Below are 18814 nucleotides of genomic sequence, written 5' to 3' on the forward strand. Positions count from 1 at the left end.
AATATAATAACATGACTATAAAAAGGACTATAAAATTAGAGAAACAAAAGGAGATCAAGAGTGAAGTAGGGAGACCTTCTCTCTGTATCTTAGAAGCAATTGTTGCATTATTCCTCAGAAATAAAGGAAGTAAGAAATCAAGAGCAGATTCTGTATTGCCTAGCAACACCTATAATATTTGTAGGTGTTGTTGGGCAATAAAGTATCTGCTCTTACTGTTTCCACACTTCATTTTTCATTACTCTTTATTTTCCTCACCTCTTCTCATTGTGGCCATTCTCTCTCATCCTGTGTGGTGAGCAGGTCACGTGGCCCAACAGCCTCTTTTTTTTTTATCAACAACATTCAGAGTTTAAACACAAGTCTACAAAGATGCAACTAGCCTACGCACATACCAATTTGTTTTCAAGAGTGGAGACCTAACCAAATGGACAGCTTAAAACAAAATAAGTAGGGGTTTCTTGACAGGAGTCTCTGACATTAACATCCTAAAAACTTGAAATAAATATGGTGGTGCATATGATATAATTCCGTAGTTTTAAGGCTTGCTCCACTTTTGAATATCAGAATGGAAATTAAATTAAGCTCGCAAGTGATATTATTGTATTTTTTGAATTACTTTTTTCTTTTTTTTTTTAATTGAATTACACAACCACAGCATGTAAGTATTAGTCATGTTCATGATACAAAATGGTGTATTGCAGTGCATGGCAGCCTTTGGAAACTAATGCAATTTGTCAGGTTGTTCATTTGAGTATTTGAGCTCAGTACTGATGTTCAGTCAGATGAACATTTCATAAGCAGCGACAAATGAAATCTTCACGAAATCACCAAAATTCAAGATTCATAACGAATTCTGTGCTTATGACCTTTTCCGCTTTCTCACTTAGTCTCTAGTTCTCTGTCACAACACATGCATTTCAACAGGAAAAGGCAGATTCAGTCAAGAGCTGATAGAAAGAGGTAGCATTTTTACATCCTGCATTTCAGCATGGACTTTGACTACCAAAAGATTAAAGGTCAGCTTTCTTTTCTTGTACACCACTGAACAGGTTTTGATTTTTCATTATCATCCTTTTTAGACAAGGTTTAATTTTACATCTAATAAAAAAAGCAACCCTGATGTTTTTAAGATGCTGTGCTTACTTGCTTTCTCTTTACAGTAAACGTATTATTGAGTAAATTCAAAACATATTATTTAAGCCTTAAATGTCTGTTTTATGAATGACTTTATTCAGTTTAACCATAAAATCATGTTTAATTGCATGTTGGAACATACTGTGATGATTATTAATGGAAAAGCCCTTACAGTGTTTTGACTGTGTTGTGTTATGTTATAAAGTCTAGTTAGAATAATTATTCACTAAGTAGAATTATTACAGTCCATATTACTAGAGTTTGTTTGCAGGTCTTTAAATTAAATTATTGATTGCTTGTTGTTGAACATGACAATAGAAATATACACAACCGGTCAAAAGTTTTGAAGCACTTGACTGAAATGTTTCTCGTGATCTTAAAAATCTTTTGATCTGACGGTGTATGCTTCAATATTTTAAACTAGTTTTGTAGACAAAAATATAATTGTCCCACCATATTAATTGATTTCATTATAAAACAAACATTGTATGGAGAAAAAAAAAAAGTTTTTGAAATTGATGATTTGGACTGAATAATAAAGAAAATCAGCCAATAAGTGCCCAACATAGATGGAAACTCCTTCAATACTGTTTAAAAGCATCTCGGGGTGATACCTCAAGAAGTTGCTTGAGAAAATGTCAAGAGTTCATGTCTGCAAATTCTAGGCAAAGGGTGACAACTTTGAAGATGCTAAAATATATCACAGTTTTGATTTATTTTGGATTTTGTTTAGTCACAACATAATTCCCATATTTCCATTTATGTTATGCCATAGTTGTGACGGATTTACTATTATTGTAAAATGTGAAAAAAAAAACAATTATAATAAAGAATAAGTGTTTCAAACCTTTTGACCAGTAGTGTATATGAAAACCTACTCTTCACTATACCAGATTTATTATCTGACACATTAAATGATTTTCTCTGAATGATTCATTTCAAATTAATTTTCTCACACACCCTTTCAAAAAGATGATGATGCACTGTATTAGTGTATATATGCACTGTATTAGTGCTACATATTGTGCTGTAGATTAATGTGTTGATTCTGTTCAGAATGTTCATGCGTGCTGGTGTGCTTTTTGATAAAGTGACATTTCCGTTTTCAAGGGGTTATTTTAAGCCTTTCACACTGTGCTTTTAGGTACATCTGAACTTCTCAGTCATAGTGTATTGACACACACACACACACACATATATATATATATATATATATATATATATGTGTGTATATATATATATATATATATATATAGAGAGAGAGAGAGAGAGAGAGAGAGAGAGAGAGAGAGAGAAAGAGAGAGCGAGAGAGAGAGAGAGAGAGAGAGAGAGATATTTTGGTATCTACAAAATCATAATATTAAATGTATTTTATGGTAATTACACCTGAAAGACACTTACTGTAACTGTCAATCTAATTTTCTTTAAGGCTGAAGGCTTTTCCATCTATAATTTATTAGTGTTAGCTTTCTAGATACGGTCTGGTTTAACAATGAAATTGTATTCGCTTTTATGTGTGTTTCTGAACAGATGCTGAATATCGACAGAGAGAAGAGCGATTGAGGTCTCTTCCTGTCCATCAACCAAGACCAATACCCCGTGCATCTCTTGCTCCAGAGACACCAACAACAAAGAAACCTCCCATAAAACCCCGGCGCAGCTTAAAAGGTCGCCCAACTGCACACCAAGAGACTGAGCAATTAAATAACCAGGGTCAGCAGAAGGAAAATGAGGTAATACTGCCAAGTAATAGATATCATGTTGTAAGTGTCTCCAAAAGTTTTGCAAAGGCCCTAAGAAGAAATACATTTTAAGTAACACACAATTTCTTATTCAATAGTAAGCTATAAAATGCTGTCAGCCAACCTAAAAATGTACTTCATACATTTGAACTAGTTTTAAGTAAATCTTTTAACAATGACTGAATAACCTGCCTACATTAGATTACATCAACGAAATCCATTTTTAAGAATCAGGTCATGCAGAAATAGTTTCTTAAAGGAACAACTACACATTTGCAACCCGCACCATTATTATAAAATAATATAGTAGCAATACAAAACAATATATGACTTATCTGTACAGATTTTCTTATGGCTTGATTTATATATATATATATATAACTACTAAGCTAAACATGCTTATCTCATTTTAAAAAGTATGCACACATAATATTTGGAAAAAAAGGCAAAGTGCAACTTACTTATGTACACTTTAATTTCCTCAAAAGAAAAAACAGCTGTATCAGCAGTTCTGCTATTTTGCACGACCACTTAACTTTTGAAGCAAAGCAAAAAGTTCAGTACTGAAGCATCAAGGTCTACACTGAATACTTTCAACCATTAGAATGAATAAAGAATATGCAATGAGTATATTTTCTAAATTGTGCCTGTGATCTGGCGTGCACATGCACAGTGTCAAATAATAGTTGCTGAGTGTAGCTGGTTTGACCTTTTGTGATGTTTAACATGTGTTGTGTGGTTGGGTATTGTTGTGGACATGATCGCCTCTATAACCTCAAAGTGAAACACCCAAAATATCATTTGCACTTTAGTACAATGCACCCATGTTGTAAGGGTTTTTGAAGCCATTTTCCAAATGTCCTCACATTTAGATTTGATTTAAAGATGTTCATCTTTAAGTGTCCATACTAATACCCAGGACTATTCCTCTTAAATAAAATCTATAAAAAAAAAATGCTGTGAGTTTTAAGTTTACATGGCTGTGTGTGTGCATCATGATGGTATATTTAAATAGGACTGGCATTGGCATGAAAGCTCTTGACATCTTTAATGTTTGTAATGCATTAATTACATAAATTGTATACAGATAAGGATTTTATATCAAAGACACATGTGAAATACTTAGACTTTTGAGTTTACAGCAAATATCATCATATTTGAATTCTCTCTTTTTAAGATAACAGTCAAGCGAATAGCTCCTGCTCTTGTTTTGGGCCCAGTGGGGCCCCTAGAGGCCCTGACTCCATCTCTGCGTGCTCACACTCTGCTGTGGTTTGAAAGAACGCAGCTGCCTCGACTGCAAACACCCGGACACCCTCTTCCCTGCTGGCTGCATGGTTTTGCTACACGCAGGTTATACCCACATCTAAATGTTCTTTCAAAAGCATGACACAAAAACAGGTGCACTAGCAATGTTGCACACATTGAAATAATGTCATCCAAACATAGCATGCATAATATTCTGTTTACATTTTATTTTCACAGCTTGTCTTTCTTTCTCACTCTTTCAGGGAAGCTGAGCAGCTGCTGCAGGATAAGCCACAAGGTTGTTTCCTGTTGAGGCTAAGTGAGTCGAAGATTGGCTTTGTGCTCTCTTACAGGTACTTATTCACATACAGTCACCCTAATGTGTATTTGGACTTTTAAAGGGATAGCTCACTACAAAATGAAAATTCTGTCATCAATTACTCACCCCCATGTCGTTACAAAACAGTATGATTTTCTTTCTTCATTGGGAAACAAAACAAGCCACAGTACAATACAAAATAAATACATAAATAAACAAATAATAATATTAAAAGTTCGGCCTGGGTATTTTTGTCGTGTTTTTCCAGTAAAACTATGTACATATTCTCAAAACATGGTCAATTTCCTTGAGAAACAAAATACTAAAGATATTTAGTCTTGCTTTCAGAGAAATAGAACAAAGTTTAGTAATGTTTAATGCAATAAAAAACTATTTGCCAACTGGGAAAGAAAAAAATGATTCAAAGGGAATCCCATTGGCAAATATATATATATATATATATTTAGGCATAAAACACAAAACATTTTGTTAGATTTCTCTGAAAAACAAGACATCATTTCTTATGTAAATTGTAGTTATGTAAAAAATAAAAAGAATTTTGTTGTTGTTGTTTTTTTGTGTTTATAGCGTAACAATTCACCAAGCACCATCTTCAAACAAATAATGCCAAACATTTTCTCTGAACACAAGCAGTTTTCACAATCCTTATTTAGGCCTACCTCTAACCAAATGGGACCAGAAAGTGCCCAAATACTGTACTTTTGTCTTATTTGTTTTTAACAGTATATCTATTGTTTTATCATTTAAAACATAAACCTCTTTTTCAGGAAATGCTTTGTTGGCAAATGTTATTATGGTATCTTTCTTTAAAAATAAATAGCACTTGATTCATAAACATTTTAAGGGTCCTTTAATTTTTTGGGGCCACTGCACATATCTGCACATGCATGTGCAACATTTTGCTTACACTGAATAACAAATACTTTCAAACCCCAGAGGAGAGGATAGATGTCGTCACTTCATCATTGAAGAGGAGGAGAGAGGATCATCTGGTAGTATGTACCTCATTGCTGGAGAAAAAAGCCGTCATCGAAGCCTGGAAGACCTATTCAACTACTATACTCATAATCCAGTGGGACCCTTTAATGAGATGTTGACCATGCCTTGCATGCGGGTGCACATACACAAATATATTCTTCTCTTGTGTAACTTCATCCTTTTGTATTAACGTGATGTTCATACCTTCTCATTTCATGTCATTTTTTTTTCTGGCTGTTTAGACTAATGAGGGCTGTGAAGAAACTGATAGGTTGGTAGTGAAGGACAGGGAAGCTGAAGGAAATGGAAAAGAGATGAATCAAGAGTTGCAAACAAGCCTGCCCATGGCCACCGGTCTGGCTGTTCTAGATCCATTACCCTCAAACCCGTCCAATCAGTTTACCTCTGCCAGAAAAGAGACTGTGCAGTATGCAGCGGTCCGGAAGCCACTAAAAAAGACTTACTCGCTACCAGAGTGCCAGTGTGGTCCTGACACAGTGCCTCCAAGCCTAGAAGTAAGTAATTACAGACATGGAAAGACATTCTAAAATTTTTTGTTATTACATATTAGTGGTGATTAAAGGGATAGTTCACCCAAACATTCTGTTTGCCATTCCAAAACCATAGGACTTTCTTTCTTCTGCAGAACCCAACAGGAGATAATTTATTGAAAATTTAATGATGTACCATTGGCTAAATTCAATACAATGGCATGGGAAACAAATTGACTCTCTGTAATTTTTAATAAACCACCAAAAAGTGTAATAAAAGCAGTCTGTGCCATGTGTTCTGAAAGCATATATGATATTTTGTGTGGTAAACAGAATGAAATTGAACTTGTTATTCAGTCTCAATTAAATTCAAATTTTTTATTAAATAAACAGCACTGAATCCACTAGGGTGTCTATGCCAATAACATAAATCCTCATTGGTTCTTGTTTGTATGGCCATTTCCAGGCATAGGCAAACTAAGCAGTTGTCTAGGGTATCGGCGGAGGGCTAAATCGGAAATATAATCCCCCTTGCTAATACTTCACTGTGCACCCCAAAACTCCAAAAAGTCCATAAAGCGTAATAAAAGCAGTCCGTATCAAGTGTCTGAAGGCATATGGTTACTTTGTGTGGTAAACAGAATGAAATTGAACTTGTTATTCACTCACAATTCCAATCAAATCATTTATTAAGTAAACAACACTGATCCCACTATGGTGGCTACATATATGGATATATGGATCCACTCCCAGCACCCACTAATACTTCACCGTGCTCTCCAAAACTCTGACCCTCGTTCACGCCTCTACAACCCCCCTCCACGCAATTGCAATCTCGGCTAGGTTGCCATAATGGTCAGAAACGGCACTGCTTGTGTATCTTGTGACTAAACGTCATGACATCATTGCACCTTATATAAAAACAAATTGTGAACTATACCTTTAAGGCAAATACCAATCCCATTCACTTACATTGAGGGATGGCCTTGAGCCACATCTAGTGACCAGAATAGACTCGGGGGGGATCTCTTTCCACTTTGGCTAGTAAGCAACCACCTAGCGACACCTTAGAAAACATCCAGAACACCCTAAGATCATGGTGGCAAATTTTGCACGGGCGAGCCCTACTTGCATTTTCTTCAGAAAATGTTTAAATCTGGTTAACAATTTCTTTAGTAAATTTGATATCGATTTTATATTGACTAGTGTCAAGTTTATAGGATCTATTGAGGGAATATTGAGAAAACGATTTTAACATTGGGTTATGCATTTGACTCCTTTATTTCAACTTTAAAATGCAAAAGTTAAATACAAATTTAGCTACACTAACAGGACATACCATACTCTGTTGTTTCCTACTAGAATGGCAATTCTGAGCTTGCTGAACAACCCACCAACCTGAATGTACCAGTGGATCACACTCCACTCATAGATGTCCCATATGCCAGAGTCAACAAACCTCCCAGAGCTGTGTCACAAAATATACCCAATGTCAATGACCACTCTGACCTTCAAGGGGCGACAGCAGAATCTACTATCCTTCCAACTTTTCCAAGCTTTGAAATGACAGCAGCAGAGCAGAAATATTGGAAGATGGAGCCTATGCACACCTACGAGGAGACTCCACTTATGCGCAGTCGTACCGAGGAGATTGACTGTTATGCTGTGGGTTGGAGAAGGCAGGCGAAAGAAGATGGAGGTAAGAGATAATTAACAAAAATAATATAGGAACTGGTTGTAATTTGTAAGGCTGGTTTTGTCTGAGCATTATCAATATGGACAATGAAAATCAATAAAAAGTCTTTGGTTTGAAGCCATAGGCTTAGTATGGATTGGTTTAAAGTGTAAGAAAAAGAGTTGTGCACTCAGTACAGTACACTGCAGAAATAATATATTGTATATAATGTGTATTGTATATACATTTCCTTAGCAGATCAACCAAATCATCATTTGTATTCAGAGGTGAACATAAAGGGTGCCCAAGATGGCCATTCTGTATCAAGACCCGGTTCTAGTCTTCCTCTTAGACTACCTCCGAGATCAGCACTTGGTCCTTTAAGACCAGAGAGCACTAGGCAGGTAAATATCCATACCATTATTTCATGTAGTGTTCAAATGAAAACCAATGATACCTAAGAAATGTTTTTATTCCAGACTTTTGGTGTGCCCCCATTGATGGTTCAGCCACAACACTCTGGTCTCCAGCAGTCAGATCACCTGCCTCTGGAGGCTTCCTCCTGCTCCATTTATGAGCAGATTCCAGCAAGACCAACCAGCTCCAGACCAAATCTGCCCCAACCCAACCCTAAACGCTGACATTAAGGATCGTCTAGAACTCTCAAATCACCAAACTAAAGGGGCATTTAGGTTCATAAGCATTCAGCACCATGAATGTGTATGATTGTAGGCTTGTAAATATTGATTCCCCACCATGGACTAGCTATAGGCATCGGCTTCAAGTGGTCATCTATTTAAATTAAATCTGATTACATATGCTTTTCTATATGAATTCTTCACCCCAGAGACACAATTACACTGTAAAAAAAAGTTGTTAAATAAACAATGTTCTCACTATTCTTAATTTAGCCAATCAATGCTTTTTATTTTTTTGCTTTATCATGAAAAGTGTATTCTGTGTTCAATACTTGTTAAGGTCAGTTAATAACATTTGTAGCATAATGTTGATTATCACAAAAAAACTATATTTAATTTATTTATATAAAAAAGCAAACATTGCAGTTACAATAAAACACTAATAATGAAGTGAAGTATCAAAAGTACAGCTACAAGACATGAACATTACGTGTTAACATGATTTTAGTGAGATACAATCACTTACAAGCCTTATCAGGTAGTTATATCCAATGCTGCAACTTCCTTGCCATGCTGACGGTAACACCAGAAAATCCTTTAAGCGATTTATCACACCAAAATCACAGAACAGAGATTTCACCACACTAAAATCATTTTAACCTGTATAAATGTTTACTTCTTGTGGCTAAACTTTTTAAACAGTATTTTAATGTTTATGAACTGGCCCCATTCAATTCCATTGTAAGTGCCTTAACTGCAATTTTTGCATGAACGAAGGACAAGTCAAATTTCTCTTCTGTGGTTTTAGACATTATGCAACAAAATGTGTCAATTGAGCTTAAAGGGATATTTCAACCTAAATTAAAAATGATCTCATAATTTACTCACCCTGCCATCCCAGATGTGTTTGACTTTCTTTCTTGTGCTGGACACAAACAAAGATTTTTTGAAAAATATCTCAGCTCGAAGTAATCCATACAACTCCAGAGGATAAATCCATGTCTTCTGAAGCAATATAATAGCTGTGGGTGCAAAATTAATTTTTTTACTTGAGTCACCTTGGACTTACAGTGACTTCTAGGTGTGGATGCAGTATCATTCAAAATCAATAGTTTTCAATTACAGATGCCATTGTAGAAATTCACTATACACAATTAGCATGGTTTCGGTCCTATTTAGCAGACCGCTACCACTTTGTCTGTGTAAATGAGGATTTGTCAAATCATACTAAAGTATGGAGTGCCAAAGGGATCAGTTTTAGGGCCTGTGCTTTTCTTCTTATTTATGCTTCCCCTGGAAGATATTATCAGGAATCGTGGAATAAGTTTCCACTGTTATGCAGATGATCCCCAATTTAATATTTCTTTGAAACCTGAATAAGTTTCACTATTGTCCAAATCACCATTTTTGGGTGAACCATCCGTTTAACTTGCATTGAACCCAGAATATTCCTTTAAAGGAATAGATCACCCAAAAATGAAAATGCTCTAATCGTTTACTCACCTTCATGCCATCCCAGATGTGTATGACTTTCTCTCCTCTGTAGTGATTTTTAGAAAAATATTTCAGCTCTGTAGGTCCTTAGAAAAAAAAGCATTTCAGCTCTGTAGGTCCCAAGATGTGAAAGTGGAGATTTAGAATAAAAAAGGACTTAAATGTTTATGTTTCTCACCCACACCTATTATATCACTTCTGAAGATATGGATTTAACCACTGGAGTCTTAGAAATGACATCTGTTTCCTTTATGTGATTTTTGGAGCTACAAAGGTCTGATCACCATTCACATGCTAAGATATTCTTCTAAAAACATACACATCTGGGATGGCATAATGGAGAGTAAACAATGAGAGCATTTAAAATTTTTGGTGAAATATACCTTTAAATGGAGTAAATTGGATTGCACTGCCCTGCACATATGTTAAACAACCCAATTATAGATATGTTAAAGTGAGGTTTGATAGATCATAATCTAATAAGCTTTGTCAGTACTGTAGCAATTTAATTATTTGGCCAATGATATTCCCATAAAATAAATAAAATTAAAAACAAGCATGCACTAATCAATACATGGCTGTGGGGGGGTAACAGTTTATGTATTTTTTACTGTAAAGTAACAGTTTATTTGTCAGTACAAAATGAAATCATGTAGACCTAAAACACGAGTCACAAAATACAGCATCTTTGTAAAACCCTCTGTTTATTTCCACAAACTAGCCCCTCACTGATCCTGAAAGGCTATAAGGGTCTTTTTAGGTCCAACAAGCATTTAGGCTTCAGGCAAGTATTACAAAAGAAACAAAAAATAAAAGTGGTGCACCTGAAACCACCTTGGAATGGCCACAATAATTTCATAAGCAGTCAATGCCATTCTTGAGTCTTCCAACTTATAACGCTTCAGTCCCAAGATTCCTCATCCCTCAAACACTACTAAGCTGATAAAGACGGGTCTTAAAAACAGATTAAATCATTGATTGTTTTACTTCCAATATGGGTAATTAATGTATCCAAAAACAACTTTCTCAACCCATCCCTCCAGCCTCAACTCAAATACAACCCCCACCAATTTGCCTGATCTGTATTTGTACAGTTAATCAATATTTCAGTTTTTCTTTGTTTTCGGTGAGTCATATTTTCTCTTGCTAGAGAACCACAGAAGCAGAGGAATGCCAATGGAGGGTAGGGTCATGACACCAAAAGCAGCCCAGTCCAGCTATGAGAGACAGAAATGATACAATAACATCATAAAGGCTACTCTAATTTGAAGACAAATTTACAAATGTTCCCTATTAAAGCATTGCTGACAGTTACTTACGTAATGTGGAGAAAAGCGTCTGTCAAACTCTCTTTGGGCAAGAATGCCTCCCTGACCTGGTGCACTTGTGTAACCAACCTGAGAGATGCAAGAACGAGACAGACTTCGCTAAATGCCAATACATTTACATAGATCATTGCAATCTAACCTTTAACTATAACTATATATAGCAAAAATTAAGATGCTTTTTTCTAATTTGAAGATGCATTTATTTCCTTCAGCTTTTGAAAATTTGTCATAAACTGCAGAACGTTATTATTGCACAAAGAATATCGAATTATGCAAAAAAAAAAAAAAAAAATGCATCAATGACTTTTGTTATTTCAAGTTTATTGGATTGAATCAGTAACCTACATAATCAAGATAATATGTACTTCCCACAACCAAAGATATTTTCCTTTTAGGGCTAAATTCAGGCACAGACAAAAATGTCCAACCCCTCCAGCTCTACTGAAGTTTTATTTTCTCCATGTACATGGAAGATACTGTAGCACTCACCACAACATGTCCACCCTCTTGGGCCAGGTAGCTAACAGAAGCAGAGGTAAAGTTGAAATAGCCAGCTTTCAGTGGCCGCAGAACCACTGTGTGAGAAACATTACTAGCTCTGTGAAGTAAGAGTTAGGGAACATACACTACTGATGAACAAGAGTAAATAAAGGGTCCTGACTCCCGACTAAGTGATACCAATTACTGATGACGTTAAGTGTTATCAGAAAAAACAAACAAAAAAAAACATGATCACAAGGTACCGATTGATTAAATGAGATTATGAGCATGACACTGGCTCTAAAACGACCTAAACAATTTAAGGATGCATCTTAGTGAAATGGGTGTTTTTAAAGGAACCTTGAAGGTTATAATCTATAATGCTACAAAAAATAAATCAAGTTAATATAAACATCCAAGTTCATATCTATATGGCAAGATCAAAGAGCGTAGTTTAAACGGATAGATCACCAAAAAAAAATTATTCTCATCATCTACTCACCCTCATGATATCCCAGTTGTGTATGACTATCTTTCTTCAGCAGAACACATCTGAAGAAAACTAGAATAATTTCTTAACTTAGTAGGTCCTTGAAATGCAAATAGATGATTTGACTTTTAAAGCCCCATAAAGAAGAGACGGTCAGCATAAGAGTCATCCATATGACACCAGCTATTAAATTAATGTCTTATAAAACGATTCGATTGCTTTTGGTGCAAAAAAAGAACAATATTTAAATATTTTTTTTAAACTCTATATCATCCTACCGGTCAGCAGCAGTATGTGTGGGTGACATAATCGTGTTGGCATGCGAGATGTGAGAACAGAGGCATATGTGACACATGGAAGAGCAGCGCTGTTTACAGCTGAGTAGGAGGAACAATGTACAGAAGATTCGTTGATTGTGGTTTAGATCTGTATTTATCTGTTTCTTTAATCACAATGGTGCGTTTAGCCTGGATGCCTCAACCGAGAGGAGAACGTGAGATTATGTCCGTAACATGGCAACACGAATATGCCACACGAGAGACCGCTTGGACTCCACCCTCTCATGAAGGATTACCGGAAGCAACAGATTATAATTAAAAAGTACTTAAATATTGACCTTTTTTGCACCAAAAGCAATTGTATCGCTTTAGAAGACATTAATTTAACAGCTGGAGTCAGTATGACGCTTATGCTAACTATCTTTTCTTTTTTGGAGCTTCAAAAGTCTTTTAAGGACCTACTGAGCTGAGATATATTCTTCAAATGTGTCCTGGTGCAGAAAAAGTCATACACACCTGGTGTTATGTCCCCGCATGGAACTGGTGAATGTGTCTGTTTGCGTTTTTCTCTCCCCTCAGTCTCTCTTTTCACGGTCACCTTCACAGACACTCACCATTGGTCTGGGTTCTTGTCAATCATCATTAAACGAGTGATGTCATACTCAAAGTTTTGCCAATCAGAGCAACCACATTACTATAAAACAGAGTGCCAAAGCTAACATGGCAGCTTACTTAGTGCATTTACTCATAGCTAGTCATAATTCAGTTCTTTGCATTATAAATTTGCTAACTTCTGTTACTTTGTTAAAGTAGTGCTGCTTTGGTATTGTATGATCACTTACTGTTGTTACCAGTCTCTTGTTGTTTGCTTCACCATCTTCGAGTTAAATCTCTGTTATCGTAGATGGGGAAAAGAGGGCAGGTAAGAACTATCGCGTGACATACAAAGCGCAAAACTTAGGTTCTTCGTTTTTTGTATAGATTCACTATGTTTAGAAGTGAGTTCCAACCTCTTTAATTATTTTTTTGAAGGAACATTTGAGTAGAATCTAGTTTAGACCCTTTTCTTCCTTTATATTCTCTAGTCAGTTTAGAGGTATTAACTGGAGGCAGATTGTGTTTTGTTTTGCTTGGTTCTTTTGCACCATCCACGTCCCTTTTTCCCTCTCGCTTGGTGTGTCTTTGTTAACTTTTAAATGATACAGACTAGTATACAATGTAAATATTTATAGAGAATTTAAATTTTTGGGTGAACTATCCCTTTCAAAGGACAGCTGTTGCTTATTGAGGCTGACTGTTAAGGAGAGAGCAGAAGGATACGGTGCAATACGGTCCCATTTCACATTGAGCATTCCTGAGACAATGCCGAAATCTTCAGGGGGGAAGGAGTCATCAGACAGCTCAACCTCCAGGGCAGCACTAAAGAGAGCAAGGAGAGAGAGAGAGGATTAAAAGGTAAATAACAACAAACTAGTAACTGATATGCTCCCATTAAGCTGCTGTCACAATAGTGGATAAACCAGCCAGGCGGAGGGAAACAAAGTGCACATTAGTGTCCATCAATGGCAGGCCGTTAATGACTTGACCGTCAGGACAAAAAGAAAAAAAACAAATAGAAAAAAAATCTTTGTGTCAACGGGACGGGCTCTTGTGAACAATGAGCTTCTTCTGAAAAACTGACAACAAAATGATCTGGGCTGCATTTCTCAAAAGCAATGCAAGCTTAAGTTGATCGTAGAGACCATTGGCACCAATGGTTTCTAAAATCTACTTGGCTAAGGATGCTTTTGGGAAACGCAGAGCTGTACGTTTTCATGGGCACTTAGCTACATATCATCACAAAGGCTTATTGTAATCCATAGTGAGTCTATCACCAAGTTTTGTCCTATACTAAAATGACATCATAAAGAGGATATAAAACGGTCTGTTTTAATTGAACATAATTTCTTCACTTTACAGCAAGCCATACAGTCATATGAAGAGGCCAATCGCACTGGGATCCGCACCAAAACAATTGTCCAAGACCACCTGGATGGAGATGGATAAATCTGTAGGTCAGCTTTGTGCTGCTCTGTGTGGAGCTTCTGTGCAATAAGACATTACAGTTATTTAGCCATTTTTTTTTTGTCAATTATCCATTAGTTGCTATGTTGAACTGCTGCACATAGTGTCCACATATTACACATTGTAACTATTTTGGCCCTGGTTTCGGAACAAATCTAAAAGCTGCAGGTCTGAAAACGCTCCAAATCACTCTATTGTAATTGTTTATGCTCACGCGAGATCTCTGCAAATCAGTCTGCATGTGTGACACCCTGGACCAAAATCGAGTTGTTTTGAGTCTACTAGTGTGGCACAGGCTTTGGCTGCTTACTTTGTGCGTGAGTCAAACTTACCCCTAAGAGCTTTTGGCAGCTGAGAAAAACACAAGTTGTACACCTACAAGCAAATGAGGAGCAAAAGACAGGATAATACCTTGTGCCCACATTGTAGATGTTGTACTGCAAGGTAAGATCTCGTCCTTCAACAGCATAACGGTTCAGGAGAGACTTGGAGGCCAACAGACGAGCCCCTTCTTCTCCTGCCACCAGACCAACCACAGCAACCAGAGCAAATATACAGAGTACCCTCATCTGAGGGGGCAAAGAGCACATTTAATATACAAAACATTGAAAATGCAAAAGTACACGGATAATGATCATTTTAATTTGTTCAATAAAAACTATCACAAGCGCTGGAATACACTACATGCATATGACAAGGTTGATTTACACTAACAGAGCAAATTGGACATTAAAGTCTATTCAAAATCCCCCAAAATATGTATGTTTGTGTCTCTCTCTCTCTCTCTCATATATATATATATATATATATATACACACACACACTTCAGCTGGAATATGAATTTCTGTTGTTAACAGGTATAAACAGTCTAGCATCACATCAATGAATGAATAAGCCAAAGTTTTCCCAAAGAAAATGCGCATGTTATTTAAAAAAAGATAAATAATTCAGTTCTTTATGCAAAGGTCTGTTCTTAAACATCAGATCTTTTAGAATAGAGCATTAAAGATCAAGACACGTTCATTTATGTATGCTTACGTGTACGCTGCTCTACTTAAACAGCCACTTCAATTCTAATAGAAACGAACACAATGCAGCCATTTGTAATTAATAGACCAGGATTTTATACAATTTAGTGAAAGACTACATTTAATAAATAAATAAATAAATAAATAAATAAATAAATAAAATGCATGTACTTTTTACGTGTGCAGCTATTGTGTACTAAAGAGACAACGTCGACTGTATGATTGAAAACAATAAGTAGTTACATGAAAACAAAATTTTAATGTATTATTAAAAGTATTTTTTTGGTTTAAAAATGAAGTGTTTCGCATCTACTTTACCTTCGTCCTGATGTTTCCGTGCCGAAAATTATGAAGACGTTACAACGCACGCGCAGATGATTTTAGTTTTCCGCTAGGATGACGCGTCCTCTGTGTGTGATGTATACACTCATATTAGACGGCGCCATCTACTGCTTTGGCGTGGGACCGTGATTTTAAAAGAGCTGTTTCCTATAATCTCAGAACCTCTTCTAAATACTACTAACCCCTCATTATAATTGGGGCATGTCCCAAGAAACTTTAAATGGGAAACCATAGCTTGATCCAGGAGAATTGGTTAGTTATAGACTGATTTCAAATTTCCCAGTAATGTAGAAAATACTAGAAAATGTAGTGTCCTCACAACTATGTTTTTACAGAGAAATTGAATATGTGAAGAATTTCTGTCTGGATTTAGGCCCCACTACAGTACAGACTCTGCACTTATCAGAGTTACAAATGAATTTCTCTTTTAGTGCTTTCAGATCTTAATGCTGCCTTTGACACCATAGATCATGACAATCTCATGACAAGCATTTTAAGATATTTTTCTATTTTTCTTCAAATGTGTATTGCCATACAGCCAGACAGCTGTTCCGTATTACCAAACTCTACCAATTCGTACCTGAAAGAACATGGGACAACACCGGATCAAATCCAGATATTCTAAAATCTCACGAAGGTATTGGGTGTTGCCCAACCCGCTGCTCTGCAGATGTCTGCTAGAGACGTGCCATTGGCCAGTGCCCACCAGGATGCCACACTCCTTGTAGAGTGTGCTCGAACACACAAGGGGCGGGTACGGCCTGGGTCTGGTAGACCAATGCAATGGTGTCCATGATCAAGTGGGCAAGCCTCTGTTTATATACAGCGTTCCCTTACCACTGTCCACCAAAGCAGACAAAGAGCTGCTCAGAGCATCTAAAGCTCTATGTGCGATCCAAGTATATGTGCAAAGCAAGCACCGGACACAGCAATGATAAGGCTGGGTCTGCCTCCTCCCAGGGCAGTGCTTGCAGGCTCACCACCTGATCCCTAAAAGGTCTCAGGATCTCGTGAGAGACTTCCGGATCAAACTAAAGGCACATTTCGCTGACAGAGAATGCTTGCAGGTTCCCTCTTGTAGAGACCCTCTTGATGTAAGTGAGCGTGGTCAGGTGGGCAGTTTTTAATGAGATGGCCTTTAGCTCGACTGACTCTAGGGGCTCGAACGGGGCAATCCGAAGGCCCAGCAGGACCACGGAGAGGTCCCATGAGGGAAAGAGATGCGGCCTAGGAGGATTCAGTCTCCTGGCGCCTCTCAGGAACCTGATGATCAGGTCGTGCTTACCAAGGGACTTACCTTCAACTGCGTCATGGTGCGCTGCTATAGCAGCTACGTACACCTTCACGGTGGAGGGGGCCAGTCTAACTCCATGCTGAGAAAAGAGATGCTCTGAACCGGGGAGAGCTTGCTCTTTTCCCAGTTGACCCAAAGCCCTTGACGCTGAGGTGCTAGAGCACCAGCAACGCTCGAGAGTATGCTAGGATCAGCCAGTAGCCAGAATCGAATAGCCATTATGTGATTATGTGATCCAGGGAGTGAGGAAACCACTCTTTTTCTGACAATGGGTCCCGCAGCCCGTTCAGGGTAAGGTGAACACAACAACTACAGGCCCTGGGGAGTGCCAGATGACTCTGCCAGGTGGCGGCATTTTTTGGGCATAGGTGCAACATGACCGCCTTCACCAGAGGGACTTCCATGTACCTGTGGGCCGCACGTGTCGAGGGTAGTGTGAGCGGACGAACCTGAAAGTCGGTTTCGTTCAGCAAAATGTGCCCTCCATGATGTCAGTTTGTTGTGCACTTCAGGGAAGAAATGGCTGTGAGTGGTGCCCTGAACCCAGGAACCAATCATCTAGCCACGAGGGCTCAGTGGAGGCCGGAGGGTTCCAGTCCAACCCGATACTCGCAGCGGCCCGGGCAAGCATAGCGGTCAGCTCTGCGTCGGCCTCAGACTGAGCGGGCAGACCTGAAGGTGGCAGCCCAGTTGAGTTCTCGGCATCTGACATCGCCAGTGCACTCTCCGATGCAGTGATTGAGAACTCATCTTCTAGCGAGCTCCAAAAGAGAGATTAAGCTGGCCATTAGGCGAGTTGGTCTTATCTCGGAACTCAAAGGGGGCAAACTGGCATGCTGGGGAATGGGAGGTCCGCGGGGATTTACTCGACGAGACCGCGCCCATTGAACTCCCCAAATCGCCTCAGTAACAGTCGGGCCAACTTCGTACCTGTAGGTGGAAGGCGCAGCGTGGGGGGCAGCTGGAGTGGCTTTCCCCCGGAAGAAGGAAAGCCATGAACGAAACGTTGCCATGGTCATAATCTCGCAATGAGAACATGAACCATCCACAAACACTGCCTCAGTGTGATCGCTGCCCAGACATGTGAGGCAGTGTCCGTGGCCATCCAGGAATCACACAAAGACCGAAAGGCATCTTTATAAAGACACATCACGTCAATGTGTTTGCTCTTTAAGAGGAAATATACACTTTTAGCAGAAATATATGCTCTCTTAGTAGCGCTGTCAAAGCGCCCAGGGCGTAATCTGCTCTAGGCTTGCAGAAGGAGAGCAAACCACAGGAATGTGGCGTACATCCAACAGCATATGCTTCTTTGAAGTCAATGGAACAGCAGTAGTATTCAGCTCGCTGATGCACAACTGCTCGGCTCCGAAGAAAAAATCTGAATGAGAGTGGGCATTCCTTCTCCTTTTATACCCATATGTCCGGGGGAGCCTTTTCTCAAATATCTGAGGTGTATTGGGGTTCCCAAGAGCGACCCCTAGTGTCACTACATCGACACAACGTCGAGTGAGTGACAGAAGGGGAACACTAGTAATTAAGCATTTGTGAGATTTTTCCTGCTATTACTGTTCACTGCAAGCATACACAGTCTCTCCGTTGAGCTCTTCAAACGGGTTTGTCACACCATACCTGGTGAATCACGCTGTGTGTGTGTGGTATAGTGACGAGCGGGCGTGGAAAAAAGACTCATTGGTTCAGCAACCCATCGATACTGAGAATTAACATAAAGGCTCAAGAAACTCGACACCTAAAAAATAAATGCAC

General features: G+C 38.2%; 2 protein-coding genes across 3 annotated transcripts; one reads left to right on the forward strand and one right to left on the reverse strand.

Moving 5' to 3' along the window:
* The first annotated feature begins 365 nt into the window (after window positions 1–365).
* On the forward strand, window positions 366–10299 carry si:ch73-109i22.2 (uncharacterized). 2 transcript variants are annotated; one of them, XM_052135475.1, is made up of 10 exons: window positions 366–661; window positions 891–1019; window positions 2668–2870; window positions 4057–4232; window positions 4391–4480; window positions 5404–5581; window positions 5688–5960; window positions 7299–7635; window positions 7867–8015; window positions 8091–10299. In XM_052135475.1, the coding sequence occupies exons 2-10, from the start codon at window positions 992–994 to the stop codon at window positions 8250–8252; spliced, it is 1596 nt and encodes a 531-aa protein (XP_051991435.1). In that variant the 5' UTR covers window positions 366–661; window positions 891–991; the 3' UTR covers window positions 8253–10299. The 2 variants fall into 2 exon arrangements, with proteins under 2 accessions (XP_051991435.1, XP_051991436.1); XM_052135476.1 differs by lacking the exon at window positions 366–661 and having other exon boundaries at window positions 694–1019; window positions 7870–8015.
* A 131-nt stretch (window positions 10300–10430) lies between these two features.
* On the reverse strand, window positions 10431–15796 carry ssr2 (signal sequence receptor, beta). The gene is made up of 6 exons (XM_052135478.1): window positions 15730–15796; window positions 14795–14952; window positions 13640–13738; window positions 11561–11669; window positions 11063–11140; window positions 10431–10960 (listed from the first exon to the last, which is right to left on the reverse strand). Exons 2-6 carry the CDS (start codon window positions 14950–14952, stop codon window positions 10850–10852), a joined length of 555 nt encoding a protein of 184 aa, XP_051991438.1. The 5' UTR covers window positions 15730–15796; the 3' UTR covers window positions 10431–10849.
* Window positions 15797–18814: the final 3018 nt, after the last annotated feature.

This window comes from Xyrauchen texanus, chromosome 10, assembly GCF_025860055.1.
Source record: "Xyrauchen texanus isolate HMW12.3.18 chromosome 10, RBS_HiC_50CHRs, whole genome shotgun sequence".
Classification (NCBI taxonomy): Eukaryota; Metazoa; Chordata; class Actinopteri; order Cypriniformes; family Catostomidae; genus Xyrauchen; species Xyrauchen texanus.